Source organism: Cyprinus carpio, chromosome B22 (assembly GCF_018340385.1).
Source record: "Cyprinus carpio isolate SPL01 chromosome B22, ASM1834038v1, whole genome shotgun sequence".
Taxonomy (NCBI): domain Eukaryota; kingdom Metazoa; phylum Chordata; class Actinopteri; order Cypriniformes; family Cyprinidae; genus Cyprinus; species Cyprinus carpio.
Genome location: NC_056618.1, coordinates 24,634,906 through 24,653,801, shown reverse-complemented (window position 1 = coordinate 24,653,801; position 18,896 = coordinate 24,634,906). Strand labels below are relative to the sequence as shown.

The 18,896-nt window shown below is 35.2% G+C and overlaps 1 protein-coding gene across 13 annotated transcripts in view; it reads left to right on the top strand.

Annotated features, from left to right (window-relative positions):
- Nucleotides 1-1,141: 1,141 nt before the first annotated feature.
- The window catches only part of celf5a (cugbp, Elav-like family member 5a), a 200,544-nt gene continuing 182,789 nt past the window's right edge, over nucleotides 1,142-18,896 (top strand). For 3 of the 13 annotated variants that reach the window (XM_042749237.1, XM_042749236.1, XM_042749232.1), the window contains exon 1: nucleotides 1,145-1,954. In XM_042749237.1, the coding sequence (XP_042605171.1) occupies nucleotides 1,543-1,954 (412 nt within the window). In that variant the 5' untranslated portion in view covers nucleotides 1,145-1,542. Of the gene's footprint in view, nucleotides 1,955-18,896 lie in introns of all 13 variants that reach the window. The other 10 variants (XM_042749242.1, XM_042749239.1, XM_042749233.1 and 7 more) reach the window with 6 other exon arrangements.

Below are 18,896 nucleotides of genomic sequence, written 5' to 3'. Positions count from 1 at the left end.
TCAAAGGCCATTCTTCTATGTTTTATTAATAAAAAAAAAGTACAAAAACTAAATCAAAAGTCTTATGTCTGTTTGCTTATAGTACATTCACACAGTTTTTGGGACTGACAACTGTATGACTAACGAGTCTTTCAAGTTGTGTTGTATATCTAATTGCAGACAAAAGCTGTCTTCATGGACAGGTAGCTAAGGTCAATTCCCACATGTATTCTCAGAACAGTCTTGAATAACACTTTAACCATAGAGAAAGATAATGTTTGCATATGAGATTGATTCTCCAATGGCTTCCCTTACAAAAATTTACTAGTACTTTTTTCTCTATGGATGTGTATATCATTGCCAATCTGGCTCTATACTTTACAGTCAAAGGCCTAATGTAAAGGGGGGATGGGCCAAATAATTAACATGGAAATACTGTGGTATGCTATATATATATATATATATATATATATATATATATATATACATACATATATGATATTAACATATTTGAAGTTACAAACAACAGCATGCAACTAGGCCTACACTTTTTTTTTTAAAAAAAAAAGGTTAGGAATTTTAATGGGAAAAAGGTAAATATTCTACAGCTAAACCTGTCAATTAGTTAACTGTAAGTTAACCATATCAGATAGGCTACAGTGAAAAATTTTATTACATTTAACTAAAAAAAAAACAGTTTAATTGAACTAATAAGTATTAATTATAATTTACAGAAAACATTAATTTTCTAAAAAAAAAAAAAAAAAAAAAAAAAAAAAAAAAAAGATAAATTGCTTCTTAAAATACTGTAAAAACCAGTAAGAAAGACCCAGGGCACGCGATTTTATTATATTCACTCATGTTGGTTCTTATTTTTAAAGCTATGTACGTTTTATGTTAAATTTTATGTTTATTGCATTATTTTTTGTCTGTACACTATTTATTAGTCATCGTTTATGACTTAAACGGTCTTGCACATTTAGATACTATACTGACACATTTCTACATTTAAAACTGCCATTGGTGATAAAATTAAATAATATATGCCCTAACTTAACTGCAGATTGTCAATCCACTTTATGTCCGCAAAAACAGTTAATGCTGTTGTTAAAGTAAATTGCTAATACATTTTCGTTAGTTGGGATGTGTTTCAAAACATAATTGTTATATTAATTTACCCGGATGTGGCGTTCCAAACAGAACTTAGTGTTGTATCGCGCGGCTACATGAACTTGAACGTCCTTTTTGTCCAAAAAAAGCTCGTATTCAACTCCGAGTTCAGCAACTCAAACGGACCATAAACGTCTAATTCGTTTGTTGTTCTGTTTTTGTTCAGAACTAAAGAACTCTGAGGAAAACTAAAGTGTTTTCAGCATTCCACGCCGACGGTAGGCCTGATTGCCCTCCTTGGCCACTGGGTGTCGCTCTGGAGCAAGAAATGCCGCGGACTCTCCCCCACCCCTAAACATCTCCTCCGAATGTGTGCATGTGTGCGTATGTGTAGCGCCGAGAAAGTAAGTCTGTGTTTCCAGCTGACTGCTCGCTCTCTCTCAGTGTGTGTGTATGTGTATGTGTGTGTGTTGTCATTATTATTATCCAGTCTGCTCCCAGCTCAGAATGGCCAGATTCACTCAGACTGAGACAAGAAGGGAGCAGCACCCACAGCCGCCCCATACCGCTTACTCCAGTCTGCTTTTCACTGGACCCGGGGCAGCACCGACCCAACATCCACTCCTCCTAATCCCGCACCAGCACCAGTTCGCTCAGATCCCATTTCCTAAACCCATGAACGGGTCAGAATCCATCTCCATTCATCCGGAGAACGGCACCATGAAAGACCAAGATGCCATAAAACTCTTTATCGGGCAAATACCGCGGAACCTTGAGGAAAAAGACCTGAAACCATTGTTCGAACAGTTTGGGAAAATCCACGAATTGACAGTATTAAAGGACCGATACACCGGCATGCACAAAGGTAAACGCGTGATTCCCTTAATAACTGTCTGATTTTGCAGCGGTAAACACTAGGCTACAATAATGTTAAAATAAAAATAACAATAATAATAATTGTGCACATTATCCGTTGGTGACGCATGCGTTATTGTATTTTTTATGTATAATATGTGTTATTTTAATGTTTAATTATAAATTTTAAGTGTATTTTTTGTCTATGTAAAGTCTTTTGATACTTTTATGTTAGGAACATTTTGATGATATTTTGATATTGGGTCGTTTTGGGAGATATTTTGTTCTTGGTTCGTTTATTTGCATTGTTGCTTGTATGAATATTATGCATTTCCATCATATAATATGGTTGTGAATCTTGCCGTTCTCTATGGCAGTATAATTTTTGAACTGGGGCAAAGAGGCTTAGAAGAAAATTCATATTTAAAGAGACTTTCTTTTGCCTCTTCCATCTTTTACAATGTGGAAATACTCCCACCACCCCAGAGCATCCTAGCTCGTTCAATCTGACATATATGCAGTTCTTACAAACGAACAGGCGTTTTCATTATGATTAGGCTATATGATTTATATTATAGGCTAACCAAGATAAATGTTCGAAAAAAAAAAAAAAAGAGCTGTTTAATATATAGGCTACCAAGAGAAATTTTTGATGTTGTTAAGAATAAGATATTTTTTGGATAGAAAAAGGTGTGCAGCTGTATTTTTCTTATTCTGATTATATTTGTAATAATTACGGTTTTGGTTGTTAGTGATATAGGGCTAGTTCTAGTTTTTGGTTTTGGGTTGTATTTGTAATCTGACAGTTGACACTGAATACGTCATCCTACTCAAACAAGAAGAGAATACTGAAATTAAACCTCTATTTTGGTATAATCTCGTTCTTGTCATTTATTCCCCTCAAGCGATGTGTGTCGGAAATATAATATTCGCATTTGTCTTCGTTAGTGTCAGTTACTATTAGGCTTCATATCATTGGTGTGTTTATAATTATGCTAATAAGGCTCTGTTTGCTTAAGCGTTCATCCACGATATTTAGCCAGTGAGAAGCCTTGCTTCATGTGGGGTTTAACTGTGTCGAACATGTCAGAGTAATGAGAATAGCTATATACAACGATTTCGTGGGCGAGACTTGTGCGTTTTCATTTGGCTAAATGAAACCAGACCAAACAGTTTGAGTGTGTTAGGTGTGATGTTAATTTTGAATTTATTTTTTTGTTTTTATGTAATTTGTTTTAGGTTTATTGTGGATATGCGTGACAAAATTCGCCGTTTCAGAGGAAACTTATTAAAGTTACTTACCACAAGTCGACCGTTATAATGAAATGACGGGAGTGGATTTTGAGGGTATGTGCTTCTTTGATCTAATGGCATCAGTGGTGGCATGTAAATTGTTATATTATTTGAGATATTCACTTGTGTAGCAAATAGCCTAATACAAGACAGAAACACCAGCGAGGATCCAATCTGAGTTGACTGTTCCTCAATAATGATGGTCCTCTTGGGCATTGATGGATGTCAAGCCTATGTGGATTGGCCTACACCTTATCTAGTGCATTACTGTGAGCTGAACAGTCCCATCAATTAGACGTCTAAAATATAGAGCTTTTCAGTTTGTAGTGCTAAACCCAGAAGAGAATTAGCATTTTCGAGCCATTGGGTTCCCTTAGGAGTTTCCAGTGGGGTTTTAAAATTGTGATTTTCCATTTATAAGTAAATAAGGTCTGTAGGCTACTTCAGACATTTTGTTATGCATAAATTATGCACAATTGTACCTTGGATTTTGATACCACTGTTTTTTTTTTTTTTTCTTAAAATGTAATTTGGTAGGCTAAAAAACAAGGATGTGAGTTTTTGTTTTTTAATAATAATGATAAAAAATAACACTATTTTTAAAAACCTATAAGTTATTCCTAAAGATTTACAAACTGACATTACTAAATAATTGATTTGTGTATGTTTTTTGTGTTTATTATGGCTGGTTCCATACATATTAGTTGAACTTGTTTTTGTTGCCATATTAGTTGATTGTAGTATCAGTTTTTTTTTAAAACATATAGTAGCTGATTTTTTCCCCATTCTAACCTACCAGGGGACAGGAACTGAATATGAGTTTTAAAGGACTGCAGGGTGATATTGGGTATTGGGTATTGAGTTTGTTTTTTTTTTATGTATTATTCTATGAGGGGATATGAAGATAAGAACAAGTCAGCAAATATTTACATAAACTTTTTGTCAGCTCATAGAGATTGTGCAGTCTTGCGAGTAGTCTCAATATGGACTGCATTGGTGATGTAGATCCCAAGGTTGTTTAAATGTTTGGCTAAAATGTCGGTGAGGATGCTAATGTAATTTTTTTTTTTTTTTTTTTATACGAAACGTGACCAAGGAGCACAACAGATGAATGGTTTGTGTTAATGCCAGTACTCATTGGGAAAAGCCTACTGTTTGTACATACACAATCCACACAAAACAAGTGCAAAACAAGATATCTGTGCATTTGTTTCATCATTAAGTTCTGTTTTAAAGGGTTCACCAGACTAAAGGGATCATATAGGTTTCAGAGTGGGGAACATGTTTCGGCGTTAAGTCAGCTTGCTAATCCACACAGGGAAACACAGCATTAGTTTGCTAAGCGCGGTAATAAACCATGACCATAATGACGGAGGAGGATTAGCAACTGTAGTTATTGTCTGAGGTTGCGGTCGTTCGGATCTCTTGGTTTGTCCCTCTATAGTGGCTGCTTCTTTGCAATTAAAGCATGCTGTAGTCATCGTAGCCTGCAGTGTTCAGTATGAACAACTATTATGAGATCTGTTCAACTGGCCTAACAAATGCTTTCTCTTGATTTGTATTAACAGGTGAACTTTTTCCCTTTAGGTTTTTCACCTGTGATCAGTTACGCTCAGCATTTTATGAAAGTTTTTTATTTAGTATGGAGTTGGAAATGGGTTTTTTACTCGCATATTTGCCTGCAAAACTTGAGACACTTGCTATGCTGTATTTGTAATCGTACGTGAGTGTGGTATATAGATCTCTTGCTGCGTTTAGCATAAATAGACTATTGTTGCTTTGCTTTGAAAGCATATAAGCACATTTTGCACTCTGCAGGTGAAGATGTCCAAGGATAAGTTTGCACAAGCTTACAATACAAAAGGCATGGAGAACATCTGAACACTATACACAAACATATACAAGGTTATTTAGACCTAAACCTGATGCTGTCTGATTGTCTGTGCTTATTGCTGCTCCATTCACATCTGCCACTATAGAGTGTCAATACTTAACTGCTTTCAAGGGACCTATTGTGCTAATGCATTTATGAGGGATTGAGAGATGCGATAGACATCTTAGAAATGATCTTATGAAGCATTAAACGATTTTAATTTGTCTTTTCCCAAGCGAATGGATTTAACAGCAGGGCTGCTTGCAAAAGCTGAAAGCCAAGCTGTAGAAAGGTTCAGTGCTTATAAATGTAAAGCTAACCTTGTTGGACAGTGATTTGAAAGTAGTTGCTATTTCCAGTATTATAAAGAGTTAAGTTAGGAGTGAGATTGTTCCAAGGCCTTGCAGAAAAAAATACATCACAAATCCCTTATTAATAGAAAGATGAAACATATTTTGTATGGTTTACTAGGAACCAATGTTGGGTTCATAGTAGCATTTTCATATCTGAAAATTCATTTGGATAAGTACACTTCCTAAGAGAGATTTTTAGTCTATTTTAATGTCTGGTTTTCTATTAAAACCCCATTAAACTGAAAGTGGAGAGTTGTTTTTTAGTAGCCTAAATGTCTATTAGTTTTGAGACTTTGTAAAAGTTTAAATGATATAAACACATTTACAAATCACAGTTTTTCCTTTAAGTTGAAGAACAATATTATCCACGTGTTTAGTATTTAAAAAAAAAAAAAAAAAATTGTCCAAAATGGTCCAAAGTAGTAAATTATAGTTTCTAACTAAAAGCTACAAGCCTTTTGGTGATAATGTTTCGTCCCAGCTTCCCAAGTTTAAATAGGAAACATGTCAACCAATGAATAAAAACTGCAATTGGGTGATTTTCATTAGATTTTAAATTAGAGGAGGCCTTTGGTTGAAATGTCAAATGGCTTCTTTAAAAGTCTGACAGTCCAAAGACGCAAACATCTGTAAATACTATAATACACAACAAGGCCGATTCATAAAAAATGCAGTGCTTCGGCAGCTCTCCTGGCAGGAACCGTAGCTCTGAATGTCAGGATGAGATGTTCCCTCCTCTATCAGCAAGCTTTGCTTTGAGCTACTTGTCTTTTCATGTGAACTGGCCACTTATCTCCCCTTTACCTGCTTTTAGATGGACTTTTCTCCATGTGGAGAAGGTTATTTTTCTTTTTAGGTGGAAAATGTTTTTTTTTTAGGCCATTACCATTTATCAGGAGATGGCACTTACAGTAGAGTATTCTAGACAACCGTCTGTGGAAAGAGGTTCAGTGACCTTTCGTAACATGTCCGTTTTGTGGACCGAGCATAGAAGACGAAGCAAAATTATTGATGCACTATTCTAAGATGTTGTGAATCTCTCCCTTGTGACCATTTTTATGGTAAATAATAAGCTGGTCTTCAAACGTGCCATAATGTCCACTGTGTTTGCTAATAGAAAAGCCCAACTGATTCTTTCTGCTTTCTGCTGCTTAACCAGATTGTTCTGTAATTCAAAAACATTACTCACTGCCATGGGTTTCGATGAAATTAATTCATTAAACATAGTATTTTTTTTTTTTTTTTTAATTAAGCTTAATTGATAAACATAATATAATTAATGTTACTGTTAAGTTAAAACTTTTTTTTTTTTGGTTGTGAAAATATAAATGTAATATTATCATTATGTAAATTTCATTTACACGATTTTCAAGTTTCATCATCAAATATAGCTTAATATGCAGAGTAAACAAGTAAACCATTTGTTGCCTAATTAAAAAAACAACAAAAAAACAACAACATTTTGTGACACTCGCATAGGGGTGCGTTTTCCATACAATTATGCAATTTGTTGCTTAACTAACATATGTAATATGATGCATCGATTAACTAGAAATTAACTAGCTAGTTTCCCAAAACCACAGAAACTTTGTCACATATGCGCCATTTGAACCACATTGTTTCAATAATATGGATTCATCATTATGAATATGGCATCATAATAATATGGCATCATGCAGGTGGTGGAGTAATAACTTCTGCTAATTATTTGGTTCGAGATCAGATTAATGTCAGATTATTGTAAATAATGAACAGTGCATCAGAGGACTTCTTCAATATTTGTGTTCTCTGGTGTTTTGCTCTATTTATCAATATATGCTTCAAAGAGCTGTAGTTCTAACCACATAACTTTGCGATGCTGTTTGCGAAATGTTCGTTGGAACTTTGGGTTCAGGAAACACTCAATCGTTGAACTGAAATATTGCTAACGACAGAAACTGCAACCATACCGACAGTGCTTTTGGGAAACACACCTCAGTCTGACATAAGCTATGTTACCATCCAAAGTTGCGAATTTAACTTATGCCCAAAATTGGAATATCGCTTTAAAACATTTGCGATTAAAGCACCGTTTCCATTCAACTAGGCAAAGAGAACAAATTGTCACTTCCTGATAAACATGGGAAAACTGGAAGCCACTAAATATAATAATTTTCATACATAGTAAATTACTTGCATCTCAGAGCGAGCAGACAAAACACAATAAATACGGTCAATGCTTTCGGAAGTGGATGCTTTTTGTTTGGGAGCGCAAGACAGCGTAAGACAGTTTTGGGAGGCAGTTATACAGAAATACTTTGACAACAGATTTTTCTCAGGCATTTAAGAATAACCATAACAACATTTGAGATGCTGTGCAGTGAGATCGGTCTGCTGGATAGTCAAGTTATCCTGTCCCATCATGCAAAGTCACATGAATTTTGTCTTTTGTGAAATTACTTTTTTGATGCGCATAGAGAAATGTTTTAGGTAAATGTGCTTCCATCTCTCATTATTCACATTAACTATTTTTCGCACAAGTCAAAAACCACCTCAAGTGATAGTAAAAACTTTTTTTTGCGAATTGAGAGATTTTTATTTATTTATTTTATTTACATTTGGTTTTTCCATCACTCGCTTCTGATTCAATACACCATACTGCACATAAAAACAGTGTGAAGGAAACATAGCTATAATAACATTAGCAAAACCAGTGGTGTAAGTTGAAGTATCTTTGGCTGACCAATGGCAAATGGGTAACCACAAAAGGAGTGGTTACAAAACCTGTTTGAAAACAGTCATTACCTGCTGAAAAAATCCAGTCTTATCTGCTTAGTTTGTCTCTTAGACCAGTCTTAGCGCTAATTTTATGATTTATGAATTTATCAGCTGGTTAGATTGAGAAACCAGTTGTACATTGGCAATGCAGAGAAAGTATTATTGATGGGGTGGTTTTGGATGTTTTTTTGATGGTGTTATTTTTTAGTGATGCTATTAGTGAAAAAATTACCCACTTCATCTTGTAAGATGCTAGATTTTCTTGGACCTTTTCAAAATAGAGGTAAATTCTAAGGGATAAAGCTTATTAGTTACTCTTTTCTGTTTACTGTTTTACGCAGTAAACTTTTATAAGGTCAGTCCAGAGGTGCCGTTTTTTTTTTTATTTATTTTTTGGGATGATGGGTACAGAGAATGAAATGTATGATACAACGACGTGACTGTTCTTAGAAAAAAATCAACACTCAGCACGGTTGACTAATGAACAGCGATAGAGGGATTCTGCTGCCGTTGATGAGAACGGCTTGGAGATATGTAAATGCCTCATTGGAATTTGAGCAGAAAAGCCTTTTTCCACTTCCTTTGATCTCAGGAAGGAGGGCATGGCCATTATGTCAGTCAGAGAGCTGTGACAAATGCCATGCACACACACACACACACACACACACACACACACACACACACACACAGAGCTGGAGTGGACAGGGAAAAATGACAGTAAGGCAGAAGGCTAAGCACAATAGATGAACAGACTGAGAAAGATGGAGTGATTGTCAGAACCACTGAAAACAAATGGTGCCTTTAATCCGGAGGCACCGGCGGAGTGACGGGCCCTTCTGACAGGATGGGAGAGCCAGATCCACCCCAGCAGACAGGAGAGGGTGGAAACAAAAGGATTTAATATGAAAGGGGAGGTGTGGCGGGGCAGACGTGGGACCCCGCCACGATGTTGAGAGTATGACAAGATAAGACTGTGCATAAGCATCAGGTTTGCATTAGTATTTTTCGGTTAGGGTTTGCATTGGTTTTTAGATGTTTGGTTCTGAACTGGTTTTGCTGAAAATGATAGTTAAGTGGTTCTGAAATTAGTATCGTAATAGTCATTTTCATATTGATGAATAACCCCAACACAATTATCAATATGACTTACTGTAGGCTGAAAATGATTTTTTTTTAGTTGTAGATAGTTGAGTTTGCTTTCTTCATTGGCTTTAAATGGTTTTTAGCTCACAAAACATAGATAATTATTTTTGCAGAATACCATAGAGTCTGATTGGATGCATTCTTGATGTTGTCAACAATAAATATGCAAAGCTTTTTTTTATACAAGTTGATAATGAGTCCAGCTGCATGGTATTTTCTTTTATTTTGCATATTTTTTTTTCCTGTTCTACTAGGGTGTTGCACAACCTGTCCGATGTCAGTTTGACTAGCTTTTATAAATGGCACAATTTTGCAAAGGTTACAATAAAGTTAGATTAGATACATGAATATTTGAAGCTTTGTCAGCAGCTACAAAAAAATATTGAAGACATATTCTTCACACTTTTAAAGGTTGATAACGAATCCAGTTGGGTTGTGTTTTCTTTTATTTTGAGTAATTTTGTTAATTTTTTTCTAGGGAGTTGCGCAACCAGTCCAATGCCAGTTTGACTATAGATTTTACCAATGGTGGATAATTTTTTCGCAAAATACCTTCAAAATTTGATTAGATGCTTGATGATTTGATATCTTGATGTTAACAACAAAAAATACAGAAAGAATTTCCCCCACACTTTTAAAAGTTGCTAATTAGCCAATTTGGGTTGTACTTTTGTGTTCACAACCTGTCCATGTCAGTTTGACTATTTTTCGTAAAATATCATAAAGTTTGATTATAGATACATGATGATTTAATGCTTTGACATCAACAAGCAAGTTTTCTATGCAATCATAAGGATAGTTTTATGATGTCCATATAGTATATTTAGATGTTGAAGATATCAGTAACTTTTTCTTAACTATCTTCTTTCTGGGAAATCACATGCACTTGGAAGTGGAAATAAACTGAAGAAGAATTTCTCCAGAATCTTTCCCAGAGTGCTTTATCGCAGTATTCCTTTTACAGTCCAGACATTATTGAATCTGGTTGTTTTTATTTTAGTATTGAAAAGTGATGCTATGACATGAGCATGGCTGAAAGGTGATCTGGGAGAGGATGTTATCAGTGAGTTTGTGGGACCCATCGGGGATGTGCGGAGAGGCCTGCTGCTCAGCAGGGCTATTAATAGAAATCTGTGGTATTTCCGAAAATAGGTTAAGCTGCCACTGCTGGCATCATTGCTCGCATGCCAGCCATCCTCTGAAGACAGAAAGAGAGAGAGAGGAGGAGAAACAGATGTAGCCTACTGAGGAAGTGTCTTTGTTCCGTCGCACCTTTCTTGCATTTGGTGCACCATCAGAGCGTTTCTGGACTTCCCAGCATGCCGCAAGACACAGTGTCATCCCACCATATTTCAAATTCACAACACAATAGTGGATCTAGACCTATTTGAGTCTTGCCATGACAAACAAGTCTTGCATATGTATTAAGAAGCTACTCTTCAGAATGGTTTTGTGTTTTTTTTTGTAAGCAGTTGTTATGTTACAAAATTTAGTTTGTCATTTTTTTAATATGGTATCAAACAGAACTGTGATAAATGTTTAATGTGTAAGGCATAATTTCCTTCAAGCATTGATTTGACTTTCATTCATTAGTTCTGAATAATACAAATATAATATTTCATTTTCATTTTTTGCTGCTCTAGCTCCATGTTAGGTGGTGTGCGTATAGTTTTGCTCTGGTACATTGAGGTTGAGCACATTTAAAGGTGGCTGCCTTAATTAAGGTTTACAGGTTACGCTAGCGCACAGCTTATATTACAAGACTCATTACAGAGTAATTAGGTGAGGGCAGGGACAATATTGTTGTCTGGACAGTGACTGAGAGAGAATTTCGAAGGAAATCAAGCCCTCATGCATTTTTTTTTTCATGGAAGGTGGTCAACGCATTAACTGCATTTTACATGATACATGGTAACTGCGAGTGACACTGAAACTGAGCTCGTTCATGAGAAACATTCACTGTTGTCATGCATGAATGCTAGCAGCACATATTTACATACATACAGTTTTGTTAGTATAGTCAGTTTTATTAGCTTCTCTTAGCCACAACACAAAAGACGCTACTCTTTGTACAATTTAGTAAATTGCTTCACAATAAATTGGAAGCGTTAAGAGGCCAACATCAAAGGTTGTTTTCTTTACATCTAAACTTAAAAATATTCACATAACAGAGGTTATTTTTCTGAAAACTAGTACCCCCCACCCCCCCAAAAAACAAACAAAACTATTTCTAAATATTTGTAAGGTCACCCATTAACTATTGAATATTCATTATCTCTTAAATATCTTAATGCAGATGAAATTAAGTTTGGAGTAAAATCACAATTATAATAGCGGCACATTGCGCGCACACATTTAGATAATTAAATATCCTGTATTAGTTACTTGATCAGTGATATTAACACTTCTTACCTACAGAACAAAATAATGTAATTGCATTAATCAAAACACTTTGTACAAATTGCAATGCATTACAGCTAATACAGAAGCATTATGAGGCCATGCATTATTATTTTGTTTTCTCTTGAGCGCAACTTAACTTAAATTTGTTTTTGTTTTTTGACATCTAAACTTAATTTTCTTATAGTAAACGTAGTTAGTTTTCTTAACATTTAGACTTATCACCTAAGAAAAAAAAGTTTTTCACTATTTCTCTGGTCAGCCATTAACCATTTAATCTGCCTGATCTCTCAAACATCATAACACAATTCATTCTCATGTTCGATTCAGTTTCAAGTGCAGTCAAATATTGTGTAAAACTAACATGTGCTTAGAAATGGATTTTGGTAAGTAAAAGACAAAGACCAAAAGTAGTGAAGGCAAAATTATGTCATTATGACAGCAAACCAAAAACTGATAAGGCTTCTTATGCAATATGATAATTGAATCTTGACTAAAACTTTACCAAACACAAAAGTGAATCTGTGTGAATCTGTCCTGTTGTGCTTATTTAGACGACCTGTTTCTTCAGTATTGACTTTCAGGACATGATATGAATGCAAAAATACATTAAAAAAAATATAGAGATACATTGATTTAAAGTAGTGTTGCAACATACTGAGAAAGTCGAAAATGCTAATACAAAAAATCAGCACAGCCTTATTTATTTTTTTCGAGTAACTGCGCAACAGTTTTGAGTTTTGAGAACAAAGTCCTTTGTTCTCAGAGTTAAACTTAAACGTGTCGGGAAAAAGTGGGAGGTGTGAATGACGGGACTGCTCGTGAAGTTGCAAAGTGCTCAGGCGAGAACGTGGAGAATGGGGGCACGGAAGCAGATTTAGCACCAAGACCTTCGCACTTAACAGGCACCTCACAGTTCAGGGCTTGCACACAATTATAAAGGGGGGCAGGAACAGTGCTGCGACGGCTCTGCTTTTACTATTAAAAAAACACAGCAAATGGGGGCTGTCAGGAGCGGCACCTTCAATTCAGCTTGCTTAATTACTGCTATGCCTCTCTACCTCCCTATGAAGCTCTACGCCATTCCTCAGACCCGCAGGCCAAATGGGCCTCTGTCTGTGTGATTGCTTATTAGCACAGGGGTTAGATGTCATTTCTCTCCTGGAAGAGAGAGGCACGTTTTTGCTGGCGGTAGCTACATTTGACTTTTGTGATTCAGGAGAAACTGTTTCCCAAGACATCTGAAAGTGTGAGACCACTAGTGAAAATGCTCCTCAGTTTGTATTATTATTTTTTTTAAATTTAATTTAAAGTCTTGTTTTTGCTTTTTTTTTTTTTTTTTTTTTTTTTTTTAATATCAACATAACAATAAGAAATGTAATTAAAATCAGTTGATTAATGCAGTATAAATAGTGCAGAATATTTTCATTGTATTTCCAAAATGTGAAAATTCTATTTATTTCTGGGATTAAATGGAGGGGAAAATCCCAGATTTTCAGAAGAGTGAGTCACAGTTTTGTTGTTTTTGTTTTTTTTTTTGGAGAAAAAATTGCTTAAAAACACATCCAAAGTCTGATACCGCTAGTCGAAATTCTCCTTTTTTATTATTAAACATTACATTATAATTATAATTAATTATGATATTTTAGGTTACATTTTTAGTTTTAAGTATTGTTTTGCATTTTTTAGATATAGTGTAATACATTGTGAAATTTTATTAATACAGTTCATCAATGCAATATAAATAGTGCACAATATTTCGTCTTCATTGTAAATAACATTTGGTTTGTTTTTTAAAGTAAAATTTGGACTTTTTGTCTCAGTGTGTGTGTGTGGGTTAAGGAGAAATTACTTCAAAAAACATCCAAATGTTAAATATAAAACTAGTTGAAATCCTCCCCAGTTTGTAATCTCCAAACTAGCTGAAATGCTCCCCAGTGTGCATTATTCTTTTGTATAATTCTGCTTAATTATTATATTTTAGAAAAATATTTTAGATAAGTGCTGTTTTTGCAATTTTTAGATAACACATTGAGATTTGATTAAAAACAGTTGATTAATGCTCTCTAAATAGTGCAGAGTATTTCATCTTCATTGTACGTGTTTTATGTCCAAAATTTTAAAATTGAATTTATTTCAAGGTTTAATTATGAAAAAAAAGGTTTCCAATTTTCAGGTTTTTTCACCTCACTCTATTTATATTCTCATTCAGTGAAGTGTTTCATCAGAAACTATTCACCTACTTATAGAAAAAGGATTATATTAGCTATAATTTTGAAGTTAAATCCATTCCCTACTAACTGTGCAGCTTCCTTTGTTAATTTTTAAATCACATTTGATCAAACAATAGAGATTATTATCAAACAATGCGGTAGATCATTTCTACACTCTGTCCTTAGGGTGCTGCGTCAGCCTTTTCCATTCGTGATCTTTTTATGTAGAGTTTCATATAATTTCATCATGCAGCCCAAAATTGCATGCCTAGTATGCAACAGCAGGGCAGTAATTTGTACATGTTTGGATTCCAATTATGAATTTGTTGGTGCCTATGGGCTGCAGTCGCACTATGCATTAAAGTGAGAGGTTTAGAATTAAAATGTTTCTCTCACTATCTGTTTTATTGTCACTTTTTCTCTCTCACTCTATTCTTTTGCTAATATTAGTGGGGCAACTAATTTACTCTGGATATTCTTTGTGAATGCATTGTGAATGTATCCCATTTGGTTCATGAGAAATTGCAAGATCAGATGTTCGGCACAGATTGAAAAGAGCCTGTCTTGGCGGGAGGATTTGAGACATAACAAAGCTTTGATGTCTTTGAAAGCACTGCAGAGTTAGTGGGACTGATACAATAATAAATATGAAAGAACACAAGTGACTTGTTGTTTGTCTGTCCCAGCAAGTCGTTTTGAGAGGACAATGTTTTGGCCAAGTCTCATTTGGACATTAACTGTTCATGACCCCAAGTCACTTTCTCAGAGTCCTCATATAGTGGGTTTTGATTAGTTATTAGCATTTAGCCATTAATATTTGCTGTTCTTTAAATTGGCATCTATTGACCTTAGCCAGAGTAAATGGCTCATTTAGTTGGACGCAAATGAAAACAAGGCTGCAAGGGACTGAACTCCAAGTCTGTAGTGTTGTGTTCTTGGTTTCTAATCTTACAGCTGACAAAACATTGAAAAAACTCAATATGGTTTATGAAAAATACATGTGACCTACCAAGAAAGTATTACATATTGAACTGCCCGCTTTCTCCACCACCATTTATGTTTGCATTTGCAACAAGTTACTATGACTAAAATCTTTAGTCGTGTAACAAAAGTTCACCGAGTTATAAGCTACTATAAAACTTATAAGGGTTAGCGTAATTTTAAAATTTTATTCATGTATTTATTTATTTATTTATTTATTTATTTCTTTTTAGCGGAACCAGTGGTGTGATTTTGGATGGGACTTTCTGGTTCTTTGACTAATAGCACATAAATGGAGTGGGGGTGTGCGATATTTGTTGTCTACGATACTATCATAATTGTTTTAACGATGTTAATATGTATGAGTATATGCAATAAACAATTAAAAACATGTCTTGAGAGTCCAAAAGCTTTCACTGTGATGAAGCCTATTGGACTATAGTTAGAATGCCCCTATAATTCAAGTAATGAAATCAAAAAATACTCCTGTATCTTTTTTTCTTTGTGTTTTCTATTTACGAAACATGATATAGTTAGGCATTCATAAAGTAAGAGTGACGTTTTGTTGATATTATACAACTGTTCAACAATCAAGAAATTCATATTAAGTGAGGTACATTTTAGACACTATTGCCATTTTTTTTTGTTTTGGAAAGAAATTAGTTCCAAATAAAGCCAGAGCAGAATATTTCTACATCCTAGAGCAACACTGTGGTGTTTCATTTCATTTGAACAAATCATTTGAGCCAATGATTCAATGATCCATTCATAAAGACAGTCGCTTGCATTTTTTTTAGTGAATCATCTGTTTTGAATTAATCATTTGAATGAATTATTCAATTAATCATTCATTAATGGGATAGTTCACTCAAAATGAAAATTCATTAATTACTCACCCTCATTTCATTCCAAACCCGTAAGACCTTCATTCATCTTCGGCAAGAAAACAATTGAATTGAATTTGAATAAAGTCATTATTTTTGTTTTCTTTGCACAAAATAAGTAGGCTATTCTCGTAGCGTCGTAAAATTAAGGTTTAGCCACCCCTGATTTCATCAAAAATATCTTAATTTGTGATCCGAAGATGAACAAAGGTCTTACATGTTTGGAACGACATGAAGGTGAGTAAATAATGACAAAATGTTCATTTTTGGGTGAACTGTCCCTTTAAAAGAGGGCCTTGCCATAGCCCACTGGTGGTTTTAGTGTCATTTTTATTTATCCATGACATGCCTAAACTAGCCAAGGTACCAGGACAAAAACACACTCAGCAAAACATTGTAAAATTATCGTTATCCAAAAAAAAAAAAAAAATTTGTGAGAGATTTTGTCAATATCGCACACCCCAGTGTTTGAGAACTTGTTAGAAACAATAAACTTTTAGCAATTCCGTTTGGTGACATTAGATATACTTTGCCTTTAGAGTAAATACACAGTGTTTGTTTTCCGGTGCAATTGAACATGGATGAAGAAAGAGAAAGTGACAAGGCAGAGAAAGCGAGACGACTGACTGCTTTGTAGTTACTTTCACATCTACAAAACTGTGATCCTCACATTGCTGTTTGATTGTTGCCTGTGAGTCTGTTATATCGGGCAAATCCGATACTTACTTTACTGTAAATACATCTACCAGTCTGCACTGTTAATGTCACAAAACACTAATGGGCTCAGGGATCTTCTTCTTGCAAAGTCTCCTGTTCTGTGATACCTGTGGCACAAGGGTTATATAATCCGGTGTGCAAATGTGCATGTTTTTATGAATTCACATTTTTGTCTGGAGACCCAAGAGGTTCAAAGTTTCTCTTCCTAGTTCTCCGCCACTGTTCGCTTCTCTGTCAGGGTGTCAAGGGTAGTCAGGGTTTATTCCAGCTGGCTGAGAGCCTCGGACAGGGATGGCTGGCTGATCTATGGACTTGCTCAAACACACACAAAAAAAAGAAAAATTAAAAATTGAAAAGAAAAATGGAATGTCAAGTGTAGTGTGGAGTGGACTGTATAGTCCATGTTAGAAAATAGACTGTCTGTATTTAGCTTGTCTGCAGGGACTCTTCACGGCACCTCTGGTCTTGTCATTGTAAGGGACGTGGAGGCTTTGTCCTGGCGAGCGGTGATACTCGATAGGAACACAATGTTGTGGGTGGACTTGAATCTAGAATTAAATGAAGAGCAGTGCATATGGTCTTCCTTTTGGTCTCTGATTCAAATGCTTGCATACAGGACCATCTTGGGCCTGCAGCCTCTTACCTAAACTCGCTTTCCCAGATTCATTTCCCTTCCCGCTCTGTGTGGTAAGTGAGTTAATGAAGATAACTTTCTGAAACTTTCACTTTCACTGTTCCTCAGTGGTGGAACCAACCAACCATCAATTACCATCAATCCAAATAGCAGAAACCACCACAATCTTCTGAAAACTGAAGACGTACACCATTTCAAGAAGCAACTGAGTAACTAAAGCCAAGATGTAACTTTCATGAAACTAAACATATCTGACATCACAGATGACATTGCTTCTGTTTATATATTTATGTATTTATTTATTTTTTTTTAATTTTTTTTTCCAGAAACCTTCACTTTCACTGTTCCTCAGTAGTGGAACTGACCAACCTTCTTCCAAATAGCAGAAACCATCACAATCTTCTGAAAACAGAAAACATACTGAACTTCTAGAAGCAAATTAATAAATAAAGCTAAGAAGTAACTTTCATAAAACTCTGAGTAACCGAGAGCAACATTTGGCTTCATAGATACAAATATGTTTGTTTATTTGTTTATTTTTACTTTTTTGGACACTTTTGTTTTTTTCAGAAACCATCACTTTCACTGTTCATCAGTGGTGGAACCACAAATAGCCAAATCCATTACAATATTCTGAAAACTCAAGTCATACAAAAAATTTAATTTTTTGGGTCTTAATTAATTAGCAATTTTTGGATTGTAGATCTCATAATTGAGGCTAGTTTGCGATTAGTTGCATAAGATTTGTTGCACAACAGCTTGAGAGAAACCAAGAACCTGTGGAATGTGTGACTAACTTCAGTCTTGTGGTGGATGCTACTTTACTGTAGCTTTCAGCAATAAATAGCTATTTTTCACCCCCCTGTTTTATGCGCATTTTGAAGTATCGCATCAAAAACGAATGCTGGAAATGCCAAATTTCAGAAAATTTGCAAAAAAGTTTTTATGCTCGGTTGAGGTGGTTTTTGACTTGTGCGAAAAAGGGTTAATGCAAATAATGGGGGATTGAAACACATTTTGTGTACAAGTTCCTCCATGCGCATCAAAAAGTCATGTGACTTTGCGCTATGGGATGCGCCAGTTGCTCCCCGGGCGCTGGATATATAGCTGCCCACTGCTCCGGGTGTGTGTTCACGGTGTGTTCACTTCTCACTGCTGTGTGTGTGCACTTGGATGGGTTAAATGCAGAGCACCAATTTCGAGTATGGGTTACCATACTTGACAAATGTCACGACTTTCACTTTCACTTTCATAACCTGACTAACCAGTGGACTGATCTCATTGCACAGCTTCTAAAAAGTTGTTATGGTCGTTCTTAAACGTCAAAGTATTTCTGTGTAACTGTCTTACACGACTGTGTTCCCAAACAACAGGCATCCACATCCAAAAGCAATGATTACATTTATTGTTTCGTCTGCTCACTCTGAGGTGCAAGTCATTTATTATATATGAAAATTACTATGTACAGTTGCTTCTACTTTTCTTATTGATATTTAGTGTCAGTTTTTTAGGAAATTACGATTTTGTTCTCTTTGACTCTTTGGATGGAAACAATGCTTTATTTGCAAATGCTCTATACGATATTCCAATTTTGCACAAAAGTTAAATTCTTTGGATGGAAACTCAGCTAATGTTTTGCTCTACCTAAAATTTGTTAAGGTCCCTGCTGGAAAAAGCCGCCTTAACCCAGACTAAGCTGGTTTT